We start from the raw sequence: 24807 nt of genomic DNA on the forward strand, positions 1-24807 counted from the left end.
ACTCAGTATGATGGGGAGATTTCTGGCCAGCTTGACTGGAGACTTGACCAGGATATATACTCGAGCCAGGCTGTGAAAGCAGGAAGGTATTGTCAAATGGCTGGACTACTCCCAGTAGTCCCTGCTCCCAGTTGCATGCTGAGCCTGTGCTAGGGACTCAGCTGCTTTCTCCTGGTGCTGCATCTGCCTCTGCTGTAACGTGTCTCATTCAGCACTGCATCTGCACCATCCAAAGATCACAGAACCATAGAATGGTTTGGGCTGGAAGGGACCTTTAGAAGCCATCTAGTCCCACCCCCCTGCAGTGAGCAGGGACACCTTTAGCCAGATCAGGTTGCTCAGAGCCCCGTCCAACCTGACCTGGAATGTTTCCAGGGATGGGGCTTCTACCACCTCTGTGGGCAGCCTGTGCCAGTGCTTCACCACCCTCAGTGTAAAAAAATCCCTTCCTTACATCTAGTCTGAATCTACCAGGCCCTACTAAAAAGATTGCCCCCACCTTTCCTGCAGGCCCCCTTTAAGCACTGGAAGGCCGCTATGAGGTCTCCCCGGAGCCTTCTCTTCTCCAGGGTGAACAACCCCAACTCTCTCAGCCTGTCCTCATAGGGGAGGTGCTCCAGCCCCCTGACCATTTTTGTGTCCCTCCTCTGGACCCACTCCAACAGGTCCGTGTCTTTCTTGTACTGGGGACCCCAGAGCTGGACACAGCACTCCAGGTGGGGTCTCAACAGAGCAGAGTAGAGGGAGAGAATCACCTCCCTCAACCTGCTGCACATTTCTTTTGATGCAGCCCAGGATACAGTTGGCTTTCTGGGCTATGACTGCACATTGCCGGCTCATGCCCAGCTTTTCATCCACCAGTACCCCCAAGTCCTTCTCGGCAGGGCTGCTCGCAATCCCTTCATCTCCCAGCCTTTATTGATACTGGCAGTTGTCCTGATCCAGCTGCAGGACCTTGCACTTGGCCTTGTTGAACTTCATGAGGTTCACATGGGCCCACTTCTCAAGCTTATCCAGGTCCCCATGGGCGGCATCCCATCCCTCAGGCATGTCAACTGCACCACTCAGCCTGGTGTTGTCTGCAAACTTGCTGAGGGTGCACTTGATCCCGCTGTCTGTGTCATTGATGAAACTATTAAACTGTACTCGTCTCAATATAGACCCCTGAAGGACATCACTTGTCACTGATCTTCATCCAGAGATTGAGCTGTTGACCACTACTCTCTGGATGCGACCATCCAACCAATTCATTATCCACCAAATAGTCCATCCATCAAATCCATATCTCTAATTTAGAGAGAAGGATGTTGTGGGGGATGGTGTCAAAGACCTTACAGAAGTCCAGATAGATGACGTCCGTAGCTCTTCCCTTGTCCAGTGATGATGAAAAATGGGTTTTACAATGCTCTCACCAACTGCTTTTGGTAGCAGCAGAGGTTAGCTAAAGCAGTTCACATTTTTCTTCCTATTATGTTTCTTGAGAATGTACCGTGGGTCCCTCAAACCTAGAAGGCAAGCTGAAAGGGAGAGATATCAAATGACTTTTGAAGCACTCTCCAAACCAACAGGAGGACCCTGTCCTGAACCATTCACAGGGCTCTCTAGGAACTTAGTTTTCAAGTGTCACTTCATTTCAATGACGGGACTTGATCCTGATATGGCTATTGTGCACTCAGGCTTATCAGCAGACGTCCTCCTGGGAGCACAGACTGGACCCTTTTTATATCAACACACTTGCGTGCAGAGCAGGGAATCTGTTTCTGCTGCACTGTTTTTTTTTTTCTTCAGCGCATGTACTTTTGCACTCATCTGGCATTTGGTTAACCGTCAATAACTGTCTTGCTAATTGCAAAGTAATGAATATAGCAGGATAGTTAAAAGATGACAATTGATTACCTAAAGTCCATCTCCTCAGGATTAATATTTCCACAACCACTGCACGGCCATTGATGCCTCAGTCGTGTTTGTTACAAGGCGAGTATTTATTTAAAATAATATTCTGTCCTTGAGGACTAACTTCAACATGCCCTGGAGGCTCTGGACCACTCCTTGAGGCCATTCCCAGTAAGATGGTACCAAAGCAAGGGGCTTTCCAGTGGCAGTCACTGATTTTCTTTGCAAACGTTGCTCAGGTACCTAGTGACTGTAGTTCTGAACCTAGGGACTCCAACACGACAGTGAAAACAACAACTTTGACTTTATGTTTGGACATCCCATTACTTGGAAAAGCATTAAACTCCATTTGGAGTGAGGATTCTGCTCTAAACCCTGACTACAGCCTTTTTATCTTGACACAGCAACACAGTCATGTGGAAAATATAAGTGTTTAAGTGCCATCAAAAATCTGCCCGTCATCTCTGTCCCTTGGTCAATAAATTTAGTTGTCACTTCCTTCCTCTGTGGAAAAGATAATAACAGAGGTTGAAACGTGTGCTGCTGGCTGGCTGCAGGAAAATGGTCTAGAACGCTATCATCTGTGGAACTGCTACACTTATATTATGAAGCTTTGCCAATTACAGCCATTATGCAAATGAATGCACACATTATTTCAAACACTCCGGTGCAGTGTTGATTAATTAAATTATCAGAGTGGAACAATTTTAGCTAAGATGATGCCAGGTTTCAGATCTCACAACTCTGTGCACAATCACAGCGCATCAGGGCTCTGCACCGGGATCTCAAGAGGCTTTGAGAAAGAAGTTTGGACCTCAACATTAGTCAAGTGGTGCGGAGGTACTCGCGGACCCTTTTGGCAGATCAGGAAACAGAAACACAGAAAAAGGTGGTGTCTGGGGCAGGGTCACCCTAAGCACCCAGCTGGGACTGCCAACACTCATGTCATACCTTAGACACAGAGCCATCCTTTTAAAGGCAGACTACATCCTTGGAGTGAGGAGCTGCTAGTCCCTAAATGGTTCACATGAGGAGGGAGGTGACCACGCTCAACAGGAATGTGCCCATCGTCATAAAAGGGGTTCTACACAGCATCTCCTTAGAGATTTAGAAAAATAAATCTCAGTCACTGCATTACCAAGTGAAGTACTTTTTCCCATTTAAGGAAACCCCAAACGCTATGGTTTAAATTTAATTAACCACGGTACCTCCTAGGATATCACTGAAGTGTTTTTGATAGAATAACGAAATCTTAGATACGAAAGACCTTGCAAATTGGTTAAGAAATCCTCCATGAGAGATGGAAAAAGATGCTATGCTTTTTCCCTCGAGAGGCTTTTGAAGTGGGGCCTGGGAGAGGCATCCCAGTGACGGCTGCAGCACGGCACCGCTGCTTGTGCCGCCCCTCCAGACCTCCAGGTGGCATCTCAGCCTAGTTTATCCTCCGGAACCGAACTGCAAATAGAGATATTAGCCATATTTTTTTTGGTAGAAAAGATCACTTCTCCCAGACATCATCCCTCACTCCCAAAAAGGCAGTCCTATGTACTTCTATTTATATCTCCCCTTTTCGTTTCCCCTTTCGCCCCCTCTTTGAGAAGCTACTATAAAATTGTACGTTTTCTTACACTAAACTGCTTCCTGGCATTTTAGATGGATCTCAGAGCCGTCTCAATTTTGTCTGTATCACATTGCACCTTTAAAACACCAACTTTTAAAAATGCTAATTAGCTGGGCAACAATCATGATGACAAGTGCGGCAACCACCTCTGCCTATTATTAACAATGTTTGGTATTTTCTGTTGTAAATTGTACTCTCGGATAGTTGTAATTCTGCCAAATGTTAACCATATTGGCCCAAACTCTCCACAGCGTCTGACTGTGTCAGGCTGAGGGTCGACAATCAGCCCAAATGGTCCCATCACCTCCAGGAGGGTAAGGGTGTTTTTGCAGCATCAGCAGGACTCAGGTGAGGGCTTCCACAAGCTCCTCGCAGCTCCCCATACTTGGGAGTAAAGATCCATCCTGTGGCCCCACTGCTTTGTCAAGGATGGTGTTCCTTCAGAAAATTACCTGCTCTCAGCCAGGTTAAAAGCATTCAAACTGCCCCAAAATGGTATATGCTTAGTGGAGGCTTGTATGAGCACCGAAGGTGAAATCTCTGCTGATTCATGCTCCAAGATGTCCTAGCTCTGTGGGACCTCAGAGGTCGCATTTCTCTTCCTCCCCTAGAAATGGGCTTCTCTCCTGTTTTTCTCTCAGGGCACATACCCAGTGCTGGACTTTCCCACTGCTGGCTGCTGTGGCATCCTTGGACTGGGCACTTCACCCCCGGAGGGGACTGTCCAGGATGGGCAGTGGCCTGGGGAAGGTCCTTGGAGCTCAAGAGAAAATACATGAAGAGAGGCTGCGAGTAGTACCAGTAAGGATGGGGGACAGGGTTTGCCTGGGCAGGGAAACCTCAAGGAGTTGGAAAGCAGGGTAGGGTGAGGGGGGGCATGGAGGAGGAGGGAAGCTGATGGAAGAAAAACTGGGAGCCAAGGGAGAAATGGGACCATGACGAAAACTGGAAGCCCTGATAGAAGGTGCGGGTATGGCTAATGGGGGGGGGCGGCAACTCTGCTGACCTGAGGCTGGGAGAGCAAAGAGCCTTGGTGGGAGGGAGCCTGTGGCTGGGGCATGACATCTCGTGGGGTGGGAGACTACATGGGTAGAGGCTGGCACTGGGGCTGAGGGTGGGACAGGGACCCCGGCAGCAATTAACTCACTGAAAGCTGGGAATGGGTCTATCATCCCTGTCCCTCTGCTGTCAGCAAAGACCCGGGTATCCTCCCGTCCACTGTCTTCACAGCACTCGTCCTTGCAGTCAAAAGAAACACCTCTCCCACCCAGCTCTCACTTTGGTACCACTGCTGACATCTGCAAGGTGCAGCTAAGGCTCCTAACCTCAAATAAATGATACGTGATAGAAGTTCTCATTTTGTTTCCCTTAAAAAAGCAAACTGACTAAAAATGTCATGTATGTAGATGCATAAAGTCATCCAATACCTTAACAGAACAGGAATGTTTCACACCCATGAATCTGAGATGAAGGAACAGGCAACTAAAATTGCCCATGACTTCAGTTTTGCTTGTGTGCAATATAATCTTTCATTACATGATTGCATACTATTTTTCCCATAGGATGCCTGCCTCATTTAGTGCACAAGATGTCCTGCTCTGGATGTGAGTCAAAGCTCTGACGTGGAAGAAAAGTGTGGCTGCCAAAGCCAGCCCATCTTTTGCAGATGTTGGAAGATGTCTAGCAAGTGACCACAGTGAAACCCACTGAGTAGCACAGGTGTGGTGAAAGTGGTTTCTCTGACTCCTCCAGCTGCAAAGCCTCATGCCACACTTTCCACAGAGTGAGACTCATCTCATGCAACCTAGCTGCGTAGGAGTCAGTTGTCTGGTCTAAATTACTCATGCAGGCTCTCTGTCAGTGTGCACAGACAGGCATTGAACAGCATTGATCAGAACTGATCAGTAATTAAGGGCTGAGTTCAGGCCTGGACGCTGAGGAAAAACACTCCACAATACCAAGTATCTGCTCACTGAGCAAATATGTGCATCCAGGACACTAACGGAGCTAGAGAAATTTAAGAAAACAAATCTGCAACGAGTCAAATTAGTCATCAGGGCTAACCTCCAATCCAGTCCCATTTAGAATACTTGAATTCGGATGCTTAATGCAAGTTTCTGTTTGTCACAGTATCATGCACTAAGCACAGGTTTCAGGAGTCCAGTCCCGCGACTCTGACAGGTCCCTCGAATGTTAGGGATACACAGTACGTTTAGCGTCCGGGCAGATAATTGGTGACCATGAAGCATCTAGCCCAGTTAACCACTGCTCTTGCTTGCCAGTGGAGTTCTGTTTCTCCATCCTTTTACTGGCAGATTGCAGAGACCTGCAAAGCGCCTCTGCACACTACAAGCCAGAACCCACTTCACCATATTACAGTGTCTGAATCAGCAGCCTTAGAAGAACAAATCTCATTTGGATCTTTTACGCTTCTGCTGGGAATATTGCAAGATTCAATTTCTGAGATGGTTAATTCTAGTTTCTCAGTCCTAAGGCAGGTATCCCTAGTCAGAAAAGCACTTAACCATGTGCATACATGTCACTGTTCAGTCAGAACTTACTCCTGGGGTCATTTCTCTAGTATCACTTTCCAGGAAAGTAAAAACCCCTTCCTTTGCTTTCCTTTGGCAAAGAAGATATACGTGTGCAGCAGAACTGAAGTCAATGGGCGTTAAGCACATGCTTGAATGCTTCCTTGAATTGGGAACTCAATTTCTAACGTGGCAGTGATTTGTAGAAAGGATACATGGAAACATGGAGCGGTCTATTTCAAAGGTCAAACTCACTGCTCTCATCTTATTCTGCAGCACTGTTCTGGTTACAACTTGCCTGAAAGCTCCACGAAAACCATAGAAACATGGCACAGATATGCCAGTCGTGACAGTAAGTCTGGATACGGCCTCTTTATCAGAATATAACATGGCAGAATTAGTGCCAGTTACTACAAAAGAGTCAACAACGCGTGACACGTTATACTCAGGTTCGCATCTGGGAACAGTGCCAGGCAGCGAGGGGAACATGACTCACACACACACACACTCAACTCTCCTGTTTTGCTTAATGTACAGTCATATTTTCTTGAAGGGGGTGGCAAGGAAAGTATTTTGCTTTGGTGCTGCTAGGCAGACAGCACACCCCTCTCGCACGTGAACCAACAGTGTCAGTGGGATGTGGGCAAGTCTCTGCCTCACCGCAGCGTGTCTCTGCACTGGTCCTGTTTCTTGCACCAGCAGAAATTGGATGGAGCAGTAGGTGGAAAAGAGCTTGTGGGGCAAACACAGCCTGATGGGGCGTTCGCTTGACAGTCAATCACTGCAACACGAAGTGACAAGAACACCACCTGGGAAATTTCTCCACTCTGCTGCTCGGACTGCTGGATGCTTTATGGCAGAGAGCAGCTGAAGGAAGTTGGTTTTATAAAGCAGTAGTGGGAAACTACACCCAGAAGGCAGAGATGGGCACGAAAATATCCCAGCAAACCAGTTAAATATCAAGGCTAAATGACGGGAGAGCTAGGAGCAATTTCCTTTCCAGCCACCCATAACCAGGTTTTCGAATACCGAGTAGGACAAGATAAAACAATTGTTGTCCTCGCTCTCGCTGCGCACAAACAAATGAACGGGAGCATAAACATTAGCAGCATCTGCAAGAGGGCAAAGCTCACTTCACCTTCCTGTCTGACTGGCTGCAACTCCCACAAAGGGCTGTGCTGTCAGGCAGCAGAATAGGCAATTCTTCCCTTAAATCGTGAGCGTCGAGCCATGAGCAGTCAGAGCCTTTTAATGCACCTCCGATATGGCCAGTGGCATGACTGCTTGGGTTTGATCAGTAGCCTGGATGTGGTGAGTGCTGGAGCTGCAAGCCAACCTCTACGGGAGAAGTAGCGGTGCTCCGCTGCCTGCATGAGCCGCATTTCGAATGCCGTAAATATTAAGGAATGTGCTACTTCTTCCAACCTTTCAGTGCTCTGTCTCTATGCACACAGATGGGCGTTGGGAGACAGAAAGCCAAGTACAGCTAAGTGCACTGAAATGCTTTGCAGCTTTTTAAAATTTCATCCAGCATCTGAATCTGTTTATCTAACCTTTTTTTCCCTCTCCTCCCTTTTCTTTCTCAGAGAATTGCTCCTACTGTGCGGATGAAATGCACCAAAATGCAAACAAGCAAAATACGGAGCTGAGTGACGCTGAATGCGAGTTCCTCCACTGCCAGATGTGAAAAGAACAAGTGGTTTGAAAACCGTAATTTGTTTTAAAAATAATATCATTTGGTACTTCTGAGCGATTTGATGATTTAATGAGCACAGATGGATGTGGGATGAATTTCTAGGAGACAAGTGTTTAATGTATCTGCTCAGATTATTCCAGGACTAAGCATTATCCTTCCTAGTGCATGAAGGTAATTAATATTTCCCATTATGGGCATGAAAAAAACCCATATGATCAGTTAAGGAATGCAGATACACCAATGATATGGAAGCTAATTCATAAATCAATTAGAGAATCTTGCCTGCTGTGTATAATTAGGGTTACTTCAATTATAGCTTATTTTCGGATTTAAGACTCAGGAATTAAAATGCTTAAAATCAGAGTTCCTTACCACTGTATACTGCAATTGGAAGTATTTACTCAGTTTTAGCAGTCTAAATCTATTGACTCCTGATTCCAACACGGCTGAGCAGAGGCAGCTAACCCCTGTCCCTCTGGTTCCATTATGACACTTAAAATTGTCATCAGTTAAATGTTTCACTACCCGGACCATCCTGAGGTGAACTGAGAAATTTGTAGGATATGGGACTAGCCCTGGCATATTAAATAATGTGTCTGGACTTCTCTACAGTAAAGGTTTGAGAGCAGCACCTTAACAGCCAGCTCTGGAGTCGTCAAGGGACGTTCCTCCTGGCTTCTTTTCATGGCTACATTTAACTAAAGGTGCAGCATTCCACTGATTTAGTTACACTGGTGCTAAATCTAGTTTATATTGATCTAGCTTTTCTTATAGCATTAATCTAAACTGATGTAGACCAAATTAAGTGCGCCTAAATAGGGATTGGTTTTTCACTCCTTTTACTAAATTGCTTTTTCATGGATTTTAAGGACAAGAGACTACTGTGATAGTCTGCTCTCACTGCCTTCATTACAATGCCGAAGGACTTGCCTGTATTTATTTCTGCTTCAAGTCTAATAGCTGCGCTTGAACAACAGCATCTCTTTTAGACAAAATGCCCAATCTAGAGCAAAAATATCCCCATGTCTGTCCTGTCTGCAGTCTCTTACAGACTGTTACCAAGCCATTCCTAGGCCTGCTCTTTACCAGGTGTACCAGAGCTCCCTGTATCACTGCAAGGATATTGTTTTAAATCTAATATTGTTCTTATGATGCTTCTTTGAGGCTGCTCCATGTTGCCTCAGATATGGCTTTTCTGAAGTATACTGTTACTCTGTGTTCTCCTTATCAGTGCGTTGAACTAGCTGTGTACCGATGGGTCTGCCCTTTTCATCACCTACCTCTCACTTCAGTCCTCTGTTCTGCAATAGCAAAGACTTTATATTGGACAATGCAGATCCAAGACCCGACTCTTGTTGGGCTACACTACATACACATACAGTCATTTTCCAGTGATTTCCAATCTAGAGTTAGATTTGATGCCAGTGAACCAGTTTTCAATCCACTCACTATCTGCTGTGTCGGTTGTGTACAGTTTATTCAGTAAGACATTTTATGGTAACAAACCAGATGCCTTAGATAAGTTCAAATACATTACAGTGTCATTGCCACCTTCCCAATCAAATTTCAACCTGCATTCAGTAAAACACTGTGTAAAGTATGAACTGTCCTTATTACGCCTTGCATCACCTGCTCCATGACCCCAACTGGATTCAGGATCAGGTGGCTTGCCCAGTCCATTCCCTTCAGCCTCCTTCATACACTCAGAGAAAAGGATTTTTTTTCAAACTTCTGGAACTTTACTGTTGTTCCAAAATCGTTTCAAATATCAACACCAGAGAGTTCCCTAGACAGCTTTTTGAAAACTCTTTGATGCTTTTTTTTTTTTCTAAAAAAAGTTCTCCTCAATCACTTTTTGATTGGAAAGCATTTAAGCATTTCGATGGCATCGCATCTGTGCATTACCTGTTCCCTTCCTAGTCCTCAAACTGCAGTCCTGTAGAAAATATTTACCTAAAGCCAATACGACTCTGCACAGCGAGACCTAGCTTTTTTCTCTACCCCTGTTTCTAGTCAGTTATCTCTCTCTCATCTGCTTTTGTATTTTGGTGTTCCTACTCTACTCTTTTTGGGTTTGCAAGGTCAATTACTCTAAGGTACCAAGGTGCAGAGCAGGCTGCTGAAATGAACTGCAAAACCACTGGTACATTACTCTCTAGAAACGAGCTACATTTCTGGTAACAGGTCACTGAAGATGGCACTACCTGTAAGTACCCTAGACAAGGAGAATTTGAAGCAGTCTTTGATATTGCAGAACAGGCCAGAAAGGGCCTTTCATGAGCAAACATATCACCCCTGTTGCCCCCAGGCAGGAAGTGCCACATGACAACTCCATAAGTTTATTAAAACATAGGGATCCCACTTAAAAAGGGGCCTTTGCCAACAGCATTTATACCCTTTGGGCTAAGAAAGTGCTGCTGTTCTCCATATTTAGACCAGGGCTGTACAGTGTCATGGACACGTGCTGCTCATCACTTTTTTCATCAACAAACACGAAACCTGCGCTGTGTGTCAAATGATTTTCAATGGGCAGGTGCACGTAAGCCCTGTCATCCTAAAAGACAGCTGAGCCACCTACAGTCTATCCACAGAGCAGCAAAACTGCAAAACCCTTGAGCAAGTGTAAACTTGCAGCCCTCCTCCAAATTCCCCCTGAGCATGCAGGTGACCTCAGGAGATGCACAGCTTACCTTTCCCGGGGCAAAGGCTTGGGCTCTGGCCGAATAGCTGCCATGGAAGAGAGGGGCTGCCTGGCAGGGGAAGGGATGGAAAAATTCAAATCCAAAGAGCCTGTTTTCCTGTGCAGAGGCTCCAGCCCCATGGCTCCCTGCATTTCACTCTCAATAGGGCATGAGCCAGCCCTGCCGTGGCTGGAGAGCGAGGAGAGCTCGGGTCCCACTGCCCCTTGCAGGACTCCTTCGATGGCTGCCTGGGGGTCGTGTGTGGGGGACACGGATGGTGGGGAGCGCGACTTCTTTTTTGTTGATGCTCCTGCTAGAAGTTTCAGCAGCCCGCTCTTCTTCTCCTTCTGCAAAGGAACCAAACAAAATATAGGCAGTGAGCAGATTTACCAACTCCCTTTGTTTTTCTTTTGGAAAATCTCAAAATTTCCTGTGTGGCAGGAAAGCTGCCAAAACTGCCATGACTCCCTTTCACATCCTGCATCACGTGGCTGTACCTATTTGTGTCTCCCTCCCAGAAGTGGGTCACTTTTCCTCGTGTATTAAGGTAAAGGTATCACCTTGATGTTTGAAGACAGACCACAAAATTCACAACTGGCAATTGCAGTGGCCATGCATGGGAGGTTTCAAAGTTCTACAAGAGTTTCTGATACAGAGGAGTGAAAACAAGACAAAGTCACCCTCTAAATTAATGTGAAAAAAAAAAATCAGCCTAAATTACTGAAGAAACACATCTGACCTGGTGCATACTATATTAGTGTGAGAAATCCTGCTGCACATCTACCTCAAGCACACACAAATACCAGATATTATGTCCTTCAGCTAGAAAGTTTTTTGGGTAGAGAGATCATGTGCAGAAACTGGTCATCCTCTGGTATATGCTGCACAGCACTAGGCTAGAGTTGCAACCAGCGACGCTGTGCAGCAAATACCCCATTTTTTTTTAATGACACGAGAAGTTTTGCAAAAGGTCTGTTAAATTTCTTCCTCTTCTGTCAGAAGTGCAAGCCATTACTCAAGACTATCTTCAGAGACGCAAGGCTGTGAAGTTCAGCTATATCTGATAATTTGTTCTATAATAGGGTCCCAGGGGATAAAAACGAACCCGGCAGCGGCAATACTTATGGAACAGAAACTCTCTCTTTATCTTCAAGCAACAACACTATTTGGAAATACAAGCCAATAATTTATTTATTTATTCTCTATAGACAAAATGTCCCATGCAACATTTAAAATTATGCTCTTTTATGTGCTGACTGCTGAAGTAATTTCTCAAAGCAGCTCTAAAGAATAGGAGGGCTACAATGAAATAACTATAAGATTTTAGACGATGCTCAGATTTACCACAGTAAATGTACTTGGAGTATCTGATATCTCTGCTCCCAAAGTTCTTGTTTGCACTCTTTAGCTGTCACAGACTGGTAAGAAAACAGAAGTACCTTAGATGTTAAGACACAGAAGAGCTAAAATGAAGCACAGTTGTATTCACAGAGACAACATCCACTGATCTTTGAAGAGCAGTTTCTGAACTACACTTCCAGATCCCAGTCTCCTGCATACCACCGGTTCCAACTATACGCTCTGTTTAAAAGGGCATTTGTCACTCACAGGATGAAAGGATCCATCCTGCCAAGATGTTCATCCAGGCAGAATCCATGGAAGCTAAGGGAGGCTGGCCATATGGCACCATCAGGTCAAAAACACTAAATAAATTTCCCTGGAAACAATAGACCAAATGCCCCTGATAAACATCTTTCCCCCATGGGAAGGGACCGTTGTGGGAACTGTGGTAAATGGACATGCTGGAATTCACCTGAAGCACCAGAAAAATACTTCAGTTTTTCTCTCACTCTCTAATTAAGAAACATCGCTGCTGTCATCATTATATCAAATTTTAAAGCTCTTCAAGAAATTGCAAAACTCTCCTTTCCCTGTGGTGCACTGAGACAATAGCTCTAATGATCCCAGCATACTGTGTCAATATGCATTTGAAGGTGTCTAAAGGTCAGTGACAGAATACAATAGCCATTGTGGGGCTCTGGAGAAACGGCTATTGTGCAGCAGTGAGCACTTTGAGCCTCTTTAATTGGCAGCTTTGCACATGCAAAGTAATATGTGAACTAAAGCCCTGTATAATGAACAATTAATATTCCTATGTGGTAGCAGCTTTTCTAATTTTTGCTTCTAATTTAAATACCTTGGCAAATTTTCATTAGAAAAACCTTGTGTGACTTAGACCATTTAAGGCACAGAAGCAAAAATCTTTGGAATGAAGGAGATGCATATATTCACACCCATCTGCACATTAAAAAGCGGATGAGTCTGACAGTCGTTCAATTTTGTTTACAAGAAAAAGCTTCTACTCTACACGGTTAGCCCTAGCATAAATTTCTGCACTCCAGCTACTATCTCTCAGATAACAGATCTATAATGAACTTGCTGATATACCCTTTGTTCTACTTTAACAAAAGGAAAAATAAAGAATTGATTTTTAGCCCTTCTTAGTCCACTGAGAATTTTACTAAACTTTTGAGACTAAGATCTGTGTTCTCCAAAGAAAGAAGATGACTTACTTCAATTGCTAAGTCAAAACCTGAGGAGTCCTATCCTTCCCATCGTGGCCTTGGGCAAGATATTTAGAGGTGAACTGATACTAACCACTTCGGGTGCCTGGAGATTAGACATTACATCCAGCTCTTTCTCCCTTTGAGTCTGGCAAATGCTCTCAGCCTTCTGGTATCACATTGCCAAATCCTCTGCCGACGCTGCTCAGAGCACTTCAAGCAAAACAAGGACTGTCAGGAGCTGATAATTTACTGTGATGTCTCTCATGAGAAACAGATTGGGTTAGAACCTCCTGTGATCAGCAGTTCAACCTAAACCCCTTCATGCCTCCTCCCATCTGTAAAACGGGACAAAGTTAAAACTCCTCCTTGTGCTGCGGGAATTCGTTAATGACTCCAGCGTTAGAAAGCTGTACGTTTCTTTGAGAGCAACCGGTCCTTTTCCATGGCTTTAATATTAAAAAAAAAAAAATAAAAGATTTGGAATGGGATGTTAGTATGCAGTCCCAGTAGTGATTTATTGCAAATGTCCAAGTATTATGAATTCATTTAATATTTAGTGTAATAGCAGCCATCCTTCACAAGAAATTAATTTAATATTTATATGGCTGTCCAAGACAGTCCTTTCTTCAGCAGTTTCACTGTAAATCAACGAGGCATTAACGGGCATAAATGCTGTAGAGAAATCTACACCGATTGGTTACAGACTCCGTGGGTTTTGAAAAGAGATAAGAAGTTTACAGAGGACATATCTGATGACTTTCAGGAATTAAGTTCTTGAATGAAAAAAAAAAAAGATGGTTTACTTTTTCCGTTCACAGACGACTGTTTTATTGTTTTCTAGGAAATCTGTAATCTGCTGAAACAGCTGTGTAACTATTGAGTTTCCTTTGTCTAGTAGCTACATTTCCAATTGACTGCAAACTGTGTTTGACGCCCCTACCTCCTGAACCTGCCAAGGTCAGACCTTCGCATCTGTGTTGACGGATGGATTCACAGTACGGACAGCACTTCTCCCATCTCCCGGTTACTGCCCACATGTTTAACTGAATCTAAATCATCACCTTTGTGTTGCTCAGGTTTTATTCTAGGAGGTTCAGAGTCAAAACTTCCAAACCAATACCGTGTTCAAAAAAAAGCAAAAGAGTGAAATCAGCTCTTTCAAAAAAATCCCAGGCTGTTTCTAGTTAAGAAAAAAAAGACTGTGAACACAGACGTATAGGCGGGTCAGAATTTCTTACTTCTCTAGCAAAGCCTATGCATGAGACTCTGTTCCTGCAGTGTAGCACGAAGGAATCTCAGTGGAAATCAGTCTCTGGCAGCACAAGGATGGGACGGGCAGCATTTCTGTGACCCTGAAGCATACACCTGGGGAAGCCATCACTTGGACAGGTACAAGTTCCCCTCGATATGTTGCTCTGGGGACGTTTGGAAGAGTGAACACAATCTGAGCTTAAGAACTCATGAAGGACTAGATCAAAATTAAAGTCTCAGATATGTAAATGTTGAAATATTTTGCTTCACAGTAATTGGGGATGATTTTCCCCCTCATTAATAACCCCACTTGAAGATAATAACTAGCTCTTCTTTCAGCTTCAGAGATGAGATGAGCACAGAATGCAGCTACTTCGTTGATGACTGAGTGATAACGGAGTCCCCTGTCTGCAGAGTAATAATCATGCCATAATCCAAATACCAATTATATGTACTGGTTATATTAATACAAGCTTTTTTTTTTTTTTTTTTTTTTAAATCACCCTAATAAACAGAATATTCTGGTTTAGTTTTCTTCATCTGCAGCTCCTAATACTTAATTTCCCACCTATCCAGGCTCATTAAATAAATGAGGAAACCTTACTGCAGCTGATAGAAAAACTGGCTCCAGCCATTGAAATGAGGTAATTTCTCATGCAGCGCCAGTTACATCAATAGATAAGAGAACCAGAGGGATAAAAAAGGTTTCATTTAAAAATGAAGAAAAGAGAAACAAAATTTTGAATGCTGCCCTGAGCCCTACAGAACAAATGAGGAACTCATCTATCAGTTGGTACCCCCAAACCACCATTTGCTTGTTTAACTTGGTCAGTACTTGTTTCAGTAAATTTAAGTTAGTATTTGGAGAACAGTGCATTTTTATTCTGATTCCAACTTGGCTACTGGTGACTGATGCTTGCATTGAAAGAGTAGGTGGTATTTTGGATTATGTCTTTTAGGAAAAAAGCTACTCAGGTTTTAAAATCTGTAAAATTATTTGACTTGAGATTTTGATAATTATCTAAAAAGCACAAAAAAGCAAAACAGCATCATCTCAAAGGAAAGCTTCAGGTCTGGGATGTCTTTGAATATGTATTTATCATTTGCAATTTGGCACTATTCCTTATGAGGCATAGATGACATACTGAACAAGACAACAGTAATTACTTACTACACAATTACTTCTGATTTTAGGGAAAGTCTAGTTTTGTATCACATGTTGTATGGAAGTACTTGCCAAAAATTTAGTTTTTAATGAAGACAACTGCTTCTGGACAGAAGTCTATTATTATAGTCTCAGTATACAAGTTACATGCCAAGGAACAAAAAGGATTTTAGTATCATATTATCATTAGTTTTTAATCCCAGTGATAGTAACATGTATACATACATGTGCAAACATATTAGACTTATGGTCACTAATTTGAAGATAACTAGTGTTAAAGCTAGGAGAAAATAAGTAAAATGTCATGCAGCTAGACCTGATTGGGAATTTCAAATATTTTGGAAAGAAAACTGAGAAGAAATTAGTGTCCAGGTCCCAATACAGCAAAGCATGCAGGCACTTCATCATGTGCTTTTTGTTGAACTGGGGCAGATGCAAGGCTCTAGGGACTACTAAAAGAGATAAAGAGGGAATCTAAAAATATATTTGAATATTCAATTTAGACAGAATATTAGATCTTTCAAACACTGGAGCAAAGTTAAAGGCTAGCTCAAAGGGAAAAAAAAAACCTGAAGCAGAGTCTCAGCTATTGTTGAGCCTCCTGGAGGCTGCTGAATTCATAACAGGCAGAAGGTGAACAGAACACTAACATGATTAATGGTGAACGAGGGACAGATGATCTGCTACACTGATATTGTCTTTTCCTGGTGTTTGATGGAGGGAGAAGCTGATGGATGGAGAGTTCTGTATTTCATTGCTTTTCCTGGTCTGGTATGTAGGGAACAGGTGATGGTTATGAACAGGATGGAAAGTTGTTAAAATACACAACTTACTCCATGTCCCAATAACAGTTTTCAGCAATACTTTTCAGTGGGAACAGCTGAACCAGAGCACCAGGGAACTGAAAACTACTGATGTGATGAGGTAGCTCAAAATTGTGTACTGATACAGTGAAATGCAAGGACAACACCAAAGGTGATGAAACCATGGTTCTCATCAAGTCTGTGAAAATATTTCCACTTATTTCCAAGCAGCCACTATCTCCAGAACTAAGCTCAGATGAATGTGGATTACTTCTGATTTCAGTCCTTCTCTTCCTTTGAAGTGTGAGCAACCTCTCTGAGGACACAAAAGAAGGGAGAAGGCATGATATCGTTGTACAGATCTGACATTCAGCTCCCTTCTTCCCTCAGCAATCCATTGGATGTTTGATTATCCTACAGCAAGTAAGGGAACTTCAGCACAAAGCATTGAGATCTCCCCTTCTCTGCTCTACTGTCCTGCCACCTGCACAGCATACACAGAGAGGTGTAAAGCATACATACTTTCCCTGCAGAATATGGGTTCCCATCTCATTTCAGGGGAAAACTCAATCGAGGACTTTCATGCAAGTGCTTTAAGTGTGGGATGCCCAGGCATGAACCTGCTCAGTTGTGTAAGAAATCCTCATCCTTTACTTCTGGAAGGAAACCTTGGCACCCTGCAGAGCTGGGCGCCTGACATGAATCCCAAGTGGAGGCAGGTAACTTCCTCAGAGTGAAAAAAACAAGATCCAAGCCACCCTTCCCTTACCAGTATCTCCTGCTGACTTAGACACCTGTTCTGCTTGTCAGATTTTGTGAATCTCATTTTCTAGGCACTTAATTCTATCCCCACATTAAATGGGAATTAGGAATTCCAGTACAAAGCAAGAGCCTTAAAGGTAATAAACCTCCATACTCAGCAAAAGTTAATGCCCATTGTGAAACTGGCCAAAAAGTGAATGCAGTATGTGCTCTGGGAATGTAAATCCCAAGTATTCCCATGTCACTATTGACTCTAATCTGCCTGTTTTCACAGAAAGGGAGATACTCCTAAAACCTGATGCTCAGCAACATCAAAAAAGGCAAAAGAGAAGACTTGGAATTGTTAGGAAAGGTCTAGAGAAAGAGGTAAAAGCTATCTGTAGAGAACAGCGCTGTAGGAAGCCCTGCCTCGCCTACCTTCCTGAATGCTGTGTCCTGTTCTGGCCACCACGGCTGGAATAGGATATTGCAGAACTATGAGCATCACAGAGAAGGGCAGCAAGGACCATGAGAGGTGTGTAATAACTCCTGTACATTGGAGATGCCCACTTGGAAAGCAGACAACTGGCAGAAAATATGATAGGGGCCTACAAAATCCCTGCCTGCACAGAGAAGGTAACTTGGGACCAGATCGGTTGTTTCCCACAATAATTAGGGGGGAACCTAATGAGATTATCAGGCAAACGGTCAAAACTAAAATATAGGAAGCACTTTTTCACACACACAATATTAAATGGAGACTTACTGCATGCAGTATTGTGGAAGCCAAAAGTATGTACAGGTTCAAAGGGGATTAGACAAATTAATGGCGAACAGATCTAGCAAGGGCTATTAAAATAGCGGTATGGATCCAACCTCTGCTTCAGGAAGTCCCAACAGGTAAATGAAACAGCACTTACAGCATACACAGGGTGACTCCACCTCACTACAAAACGATCACAAAAATAGTGAGAATGATTGCTATGATAAAAAAGTTAGCTATTTGGGCAAGAGCACAGGAAACAGGACAAAGCCAGGAATGAGCCCTCCCTGTGCCCTCCCGGCTTTGGGAAATCAGCTGTTCAGAGACTCCCCAGCTGCAGGGGTCTGAGAGAGGGCAAAAGGCAGCCGGCAGGATGCAGTGTCAGCCAAGGAAGAGACACAAAAGGTTGAGAACTGCAACCCCAGAGAGCACTTTCACAGCCCTGCAACTGCTGTTTGGATTCCTCAGCTCCATCTCTGCTGTGCAAAACGTTGTAGATCACGAGCTGCAGTGCTCCCCGTGCACCAAGGAGCCACAAAAGTACCGGTGATGGGGCTGGCAAGGCCCTATTGCTTCCTTGAGCCCAGCTTGCTTCCTAACCTGGCATTGCCCTGCCTTTGTACATACCAAGGGCTTCCTTGGAGCTACCGTGGGCGTCTCCTACGTAATGCTACACTATATCTCAAAGACCTACCCTAAAGTGAAGCCCAGCAAATGTTAAACGTTTGTTTTAACGGAAATCAAGTATGACTCGATGATTTAGGCAACTGTGGTAGACTAACTGTACTTTACAGAGAATTTAAGCAAAACAGCTGGACCAAGTATGAACATTCTTCTGAAACTTTAGGTTCATTTATTCAAACTAGAGGAGAATCTATCACAGCTACACTGACAGCCCAGGATTCTGAAATGAGAAAAAGATGTATAAATTCATTAACTGTTAGACAAACTGCCCAGAATTAATGTTTTCAAATAAGATGATTTTGACTGACTGGTTAGCTTGCTGCTCCTTGTCTTTCATAAGGGAGTGAAAAAGATTTATTGGTCCAGGGGAGCACTGGGAGTAACACTCACATTTTGCAGAAAGCCAGAGCAAGCTCACTCATTGAACACCTGAATGAAAGAGGATCAATGACAGAAGTCAGGATGCGTTTTGACATACTCTAATCTTACACGTATTTAGCTCTGGCTCTCCCCATTCACAAGGGATGGATTTCATTTCAGAAGCAAACAGTTAAAATTGCTTGGTCTTGCTTTGTAATCTTATTAAATGACAGGCAAGTGAGACTTGTATTTTTACAGAAAGCAGAAACATGTGGGTAAAAGGTTTGGATTAGTGGAGGTCATCTTGTCCCTTGTCACTGATGTATCTATTCCCGCTTGGTTGATATTGTTCCAGCAGCTGTGCCACCTCAGGCTGTAATTTCAGCACTTCCAACAAACTAAATGGTATTGGGTTGGCCTGCACTCACAGGGAAGATTGCTTGTGGAAAATTCAGGCATACAAGTGGTATATTCTTCTCTCAAAATCAGTTGCCCATGGTAGAGAAAAAAATTCTGTCTGTAGACAATGAAAAAATGCCAGGATTTGCATGCATAGACACCGGAACACATTACAGTGAAGTAATTCCTCCAAACAATTTATGAGTTCATAAAAGACGCATTTAGCTGGAGATTGAGGAGTCAGCTGAGACTGAGAGAACATATCACACCCACATGGACTGTGGCCTAGAGGTGATGAAAGCAGAAACTCCTCTTGCTCATACAACATATTTCTGAAAATTAGCTTGGCTTCACACTGCTGCTGGGGAAGTCTGGACAGGGTGAGGGGCAGGAATGAGAGGGGCCCTGACTGTTCTCAGATGGCCTGACATTGTAGAAGCAGGTCCTTGACACCATCAGAGACACGAACATGACGATATCGCTCTCTCTGAAGGCTGCCCTCCAGTTTCGGCTGCTCCCACAGCATCAAATCTGAGCATTCAAAAAATGATTCCTAATGTGTTTCACACATTTAAAATATCAGGTCTTGCCCCTGCTCCTTCCTGCCCTCATGAGAGCGTGTCTCAAACAAGGCGAGTGATACTTTATTAGCATCAAGAAGAGAAATACCAATGCACTCAAGTCAACGGCTTCTTTTCTGGGAGTAAGGGGAAGCTCAGCCTCTCAGCACCCATGGGGGTGCAGGGAGTCCCAGGTGCTCTGTATCCATGGGCATCGCAGGCCTCACTGCACCCAGCAGCACCGCACAGGGACAGAGCTGTCATCCGGTGCACTGAGGTGCAATCAATTATTACGGTGCATAAGCTTTGCAGGCAAAGCAGCTGAGGTTTCTGCAACCTCCTGTCAGCTCTGCTACAGGCATTTTCAGTCCTACTGCGTTTCCAAGCAATGTCCTGTGATTTACTCCTGGGACACACTGAGGTGGCTGAAGTCCTTTTCTCTTATAGGGACCAACTGATCATGTACACTCTTTTAAAAATGAAGAAAGAATCCCGGAATAATTTTGAAGGACTGCAAAGCTCTCAGTGTCAGAGGAATGCCCAGGCATGTAAATGACAATTTCTTTGATAAAGTGACCAAGGCACTGCGGCTTTCCAAATGTCACAAGACTTGGGTTGTAATTACTAGTAAGCTTTGCAATAGCAAAGGGCTTGCTAGAAGCTGCTCAAGCCCTGGCAGCTTTTGTAATAAAAGCAGCCTCTCTTCAGCAAAGATTGGATTTAATCTTTTTCCTAGTTTTGTCTTTTGTTACTTAAAAAGGTAAAAATGGAGCCATCAAAGACCATTTGCTAAAAAAACCCCTTCCAATACCCTTATACCAAAGTCAGGTCTTTAGGAGTATAAAATTCCCCTTTCTTAAATTAAAGAGCTGAGCAAGAAGGATCATCAATGACAAATAGAGCTAACCAAAGGGAACAACTAGGGTATGAGTAGGGAAGGGGAGTCAATAGCACTGTGGGTTTTTTTCCTTTTGCGCTAAGGCTGGTTTTACATTGCAATCCTATCCTTCCATTCTATCTTCCCTTCCTTTGTCTGTTTTATCCACTTCTTTTTCTCTGACACATGACCTGCAGGTATGGCCATATAATTAAATACATTGAATTGCGCTGATTTAACTAATTACCACCTGTCACGTGTGCCACCTAAGCCGATGCTCTCCATTTCCTCATCTTACCCCAGCTGTGAGACAATACACGTTAGCTCAAATGTCAGACTTAAGCTGATTTGGGTAACCCAAGATGTCCAAGGACATGCTTTATGCCAAAGCTGGTAGTAAGATAATTTCAGTGGTGCAGCCAGTAAGCAGCATCTCACCCAGGCTACACACACAGTCACATCTGTAACCTCAAGAGCTCTCTGGACACAAATTTGTTGCTTGTCTGGAGCGTGCTATGCAATGAGTCAACGACATCTGGTTGGTGTTTTCACATGTGACTACTGCAGAAATAATTAGTGATGACAACATATATACAGTGTATTCCTCTTTACTCTGCCAGCTGGTTGACTGATACAGAAGACACCAGTATGACCCAAAATACAAGGTGGATCCTGCCAAGCAAGGTAGCTTAACAGCAAGAAATGGTCAATTTTAACACACAAGCTCAAAATGCCTCTGTGAAGATGTTGGTCACATACACCTCACATCTGAAAATGATGGAAACTATATAAAGATAAAATCACTACTGCGCTGGAGCAGAAATGACAGCTTTGTCATAATAGTCCATCTCTGAGCCCGCCTACCATAGATGAAGATGAGAAACACTTTACGCAAGACAGATAACAGCGCAAGAAGATTTCCCCTTAACCTCAGTGGCTGATCGACTGACGGTCTGTACAGACTGACAGCCTTTCTTATTTTCATTTTAGCAAAACACTGTGGGCAAACATCGACTTAGGATTGTCTCATCATCAGTTTGATCACGGTTGATTGGAATGTCTCTGCCTATAAAGATAACAGAATTAGTAGTCCATTAGTTAAGCAATCACGACTTCTATACAAGCTCCTGTACTATGATTACTTTGCTGCATCTGACAATCTTCCCACAGCAGAGCAGGTGACATGACGAGTATCTTGCACAAGTTTGTTCTTTCAACTTCTTCCTGTTAGGACGTCAACGTGTGTGTTTGAGGGGTCCCTTCCAGTCTTGCACTCTCCCTCTTTTGAACTCAGCAGCACACATGCAAGAACTCAAACTGCAGATAACCAGGTGCTAGCAGCTGTTTTGCAATCTTTTCCAGTTAATGATTTTCTATCAGACCAAGAGCACATTTCAAGTAGGTACCAACAGGGCAGGTCTCAGTCCCTGTGCCACTCAATCTTTTCAATAATTACTTGGTAGGTGACCTAGACAGCACACTTCTAAAACCAGTAGTGGGCACTGAGCTGATTAAGTCTACAATCAGTTGGAAATCTACTGCTTTTAGCTGGGATAGAGTTAATTTTCTTCGTAGTAGCACATATAGTGCTATGTTTTGTATTTGTGACCACACAAGGGTAATAATACACCTCACTGTAGTTATTGATGAGCAGGGCTTGCACAGTGTCAAGGCCTTTTTTGTTTCTCATGCTGCCCCACCAGTGAGCAGGCTGGAGGTGCACAAGAAGCTGGGAGAGGACACAGCCAGGACAGCTGACCCCAACTGACCAGAGGGATGTCCCACACCATATGACGTTGTGCTCAGCAATAAAAAGTGGAGGAATAAGGAGGAAGGGGGGACATTCAGAGTGATGGCACTTGTCTTCCCCAGTAACCGTTGCTGTGATGGAGCCCTGCAGTCCTGGAGATGGCTGAACACCTGCCTGCCGATGGGCAGTGGTGGATAAATTCCTTGTTCTGCCTTCCTTGCACATGCAGGTTTTGCTTTACCTGTTAAAGTGTCTTTATCTCAATCCATGAGTTTTCTCACTTTTACCCCTCTGATTCTCTCCCTTTTCCCACTGTGGTGGGGAGTGTGAGAGTGGCTCTGTGAAGCTAAGCTGCCTGCCAGGGCTAACCCACCACAGAAGGATAAACACGGTAAGAATTCAGAACAATTTTCCTAAAAAGGAGAAACGATCCCAAATCACCATGGTGAAATCTGCAAAGACAAGCATGGCATGCTACTGCTAGGAAGGAGAAATCAAATGCACAGATGCAAAATGAGGCGTGACTGGCCAGTCAGCAGCTCTGCAAAAAGGGACACGGGAGTTTTACACTGTATCACAAACTGTGTGTAAGTCAAGATGCAAAAAAAGGTGAACTTCATCTGGAAACATATTAACAAATATCTTATATGTCAGCCATGGAAAGTGCTTATTCCATCCTAATTGGCACTAACAAGGTCTCAGCAAAGTCCACTCTGGTCTCTTTCAGACCCCAGAAAGCTGAAGACTGCCCAGAGGACAGCTGAAAGTGTAATCAGAGGCCTAGAAAGAATTACCTGTGAAGATAGGCTAGGAACTGCGCTCAATGAGGTTGAAAGAAGAGAATTTGAGGGTTGAGCACATTATCAGTTCTCTAATACGTGGAAGGCTGTCAGGAGAAAGCTGATCAACTGTTCATCTGGAGAGGGACATGAAGAAGCAAGAGTCATTTGTAACCATAAAAGATTCAGGAGGGGTCATAGGGAATTTTCTGGCCCTAGGAATACGAAAGGACAGGAATAGATGGCTCAGGGAAGTTGTGGAATGATCTTAATTGAATGATTTTAAGGAATGTTAGACAGACATCTGTGGTGGGTAGCCAGCCTTCATCTCACTTTCTCACAGCTGGTGAATGGAAACCCATCCCAGGCTTGTGGGGCCACCATCCTTCCTACCTTCACTGTGCCACTTTCCCTGCTGGCCAGCTGTATCTCTCGGCCAGGTTGCATCTAAGCCTGCCAACCAGGAGTATCTCGCTTAGATATAAAACCTGTCCAGAAATATTTTTAAAGTTGGAAAATCAGTTCTCTCATGCCCTGATCAAAGCCTAGCTTATGCGTTTCCCTTGCCACAGCAGGCACCACGGCGTTGATAGGATCTGCCTGCCCGACCTCCCTCCCCCCTTTTCTGTCTCAAAAGCTAAGATATGAAGAATAACATAATGTTGTACAGGAGGGAATAGAGATCTCTGAAGTAATCAAAAAAGCCAGCTAGTTCCATTTTAAAATATATCAGTTCTGAACTGATCATGAATTGGGACTAAAAAATACAGTACATGAAATCTACTTTACTGCAAAATAAGTTGGCATAGGCTCACATTAAATTACTGCTTCTTTCCTCGGGGCACCTGGTGATGAAGCCAAATGCCAGTCTGCTGCTCGCGTGCTGAACACAGTGAGTGGTGAGTGAAGGTTAATATTTTAGCTTCTGTAGTCTTAACTTACAGAAACAGAGAAGTAAATATGAACGAAACAAAATACATGCAAAAAAGCAAAGCAACAGGTTGAGTTCTGCCTTTATAATGAATTGGTTTTTAAAAGGTTGACTGCTTGACACCCTATGTTAATTGATTACAGGCAGCCTGCCTGAAAAGCAACTTTTGCATGGTATACTTTCTGAATTCCTGAAACTGATCTTTTCTCCAGAGGGAATAATAAGAGGGTTTTTTTTTTTTTTTTTCAGTCCTTCAGAGACCAGCACTGACTCCATGTCTTGACTTGGCCTGAAGGGAATTACTAGATGCTTGAAACATTCAGTCAAAAAAATAACAACCCAGACTGACTTTAAAGTGGCTTTACCATTTGGCAAAAGAAAAGCTGAGGGCTTGTGAATCTTTCTGCTGCTATTGCAAAATGAAAAATAAACAAAAATGTACAAAATAAGATAAATATCCCTTTGCTATAACTTGGTTATGCCCTCAAGTTACATGATAAAAACAGAAACATGCCACAGATATCTGTTGTCTGTTATAACGTGCTGTTCCTACAGTACTGAGGTTTGTCAGAAACTGCAATTTCATTTAGTTTACGTAATTCTTCTAACAGAGCTTAATGAAGTATTTCTGCATTGACGTTATGTGTAACTATAGAGAGAAGAAAGGAAAAATACCAGTACCTGTGTGACTGAAAAAAGAAACATGGGCACTGAAAAGTTGAGCATAGCCAATTTTCACAAGAAAATTCAAACTT

The 24807-nt window shown here is 43.6% G+C and overlaps 1 protein-coding gene across 1 annotated transcript in view; it reads right to left on the reverse strand.

Annotated features, from left to right (window-relative positions):
* The window catches only part of SH3RF3 (SH3 domain containing ring finger 3), a 252299-nt gene that overhangs the window by 342 nt on the left and 227150 nt on the right, over positions 1 to 24807 (reverse strand). Inside the window, exon 9 of the mRNA XM_086482122.1 lies at positions 10432 to 10769. Coding sequence (XP_086338248.1) covers positions 10432 to 10769 — 338 coding nt within the window. The remainder of the gene's footprint in view (positions 1 to 10431; positions 10770 to 24807) is intronic.

The sequence above is a fragment of the Leptosomus discolor genome, chromosome 1 (genome assembly GCF_034619465.1).
Source record: "Leptosomus discolor isolate bLepDis1 chromosome 1, bLepDis1.hap2, whole genome shotgun sequence".
In the NCBI taxonomy this organism is placed as follows: domain Eukaryota; kingdom Metazoa; phylum Chordata; class Aves; order Leptosomiformes; family Leptosomidae; genus Leptosomus; species Leptosomus discolor.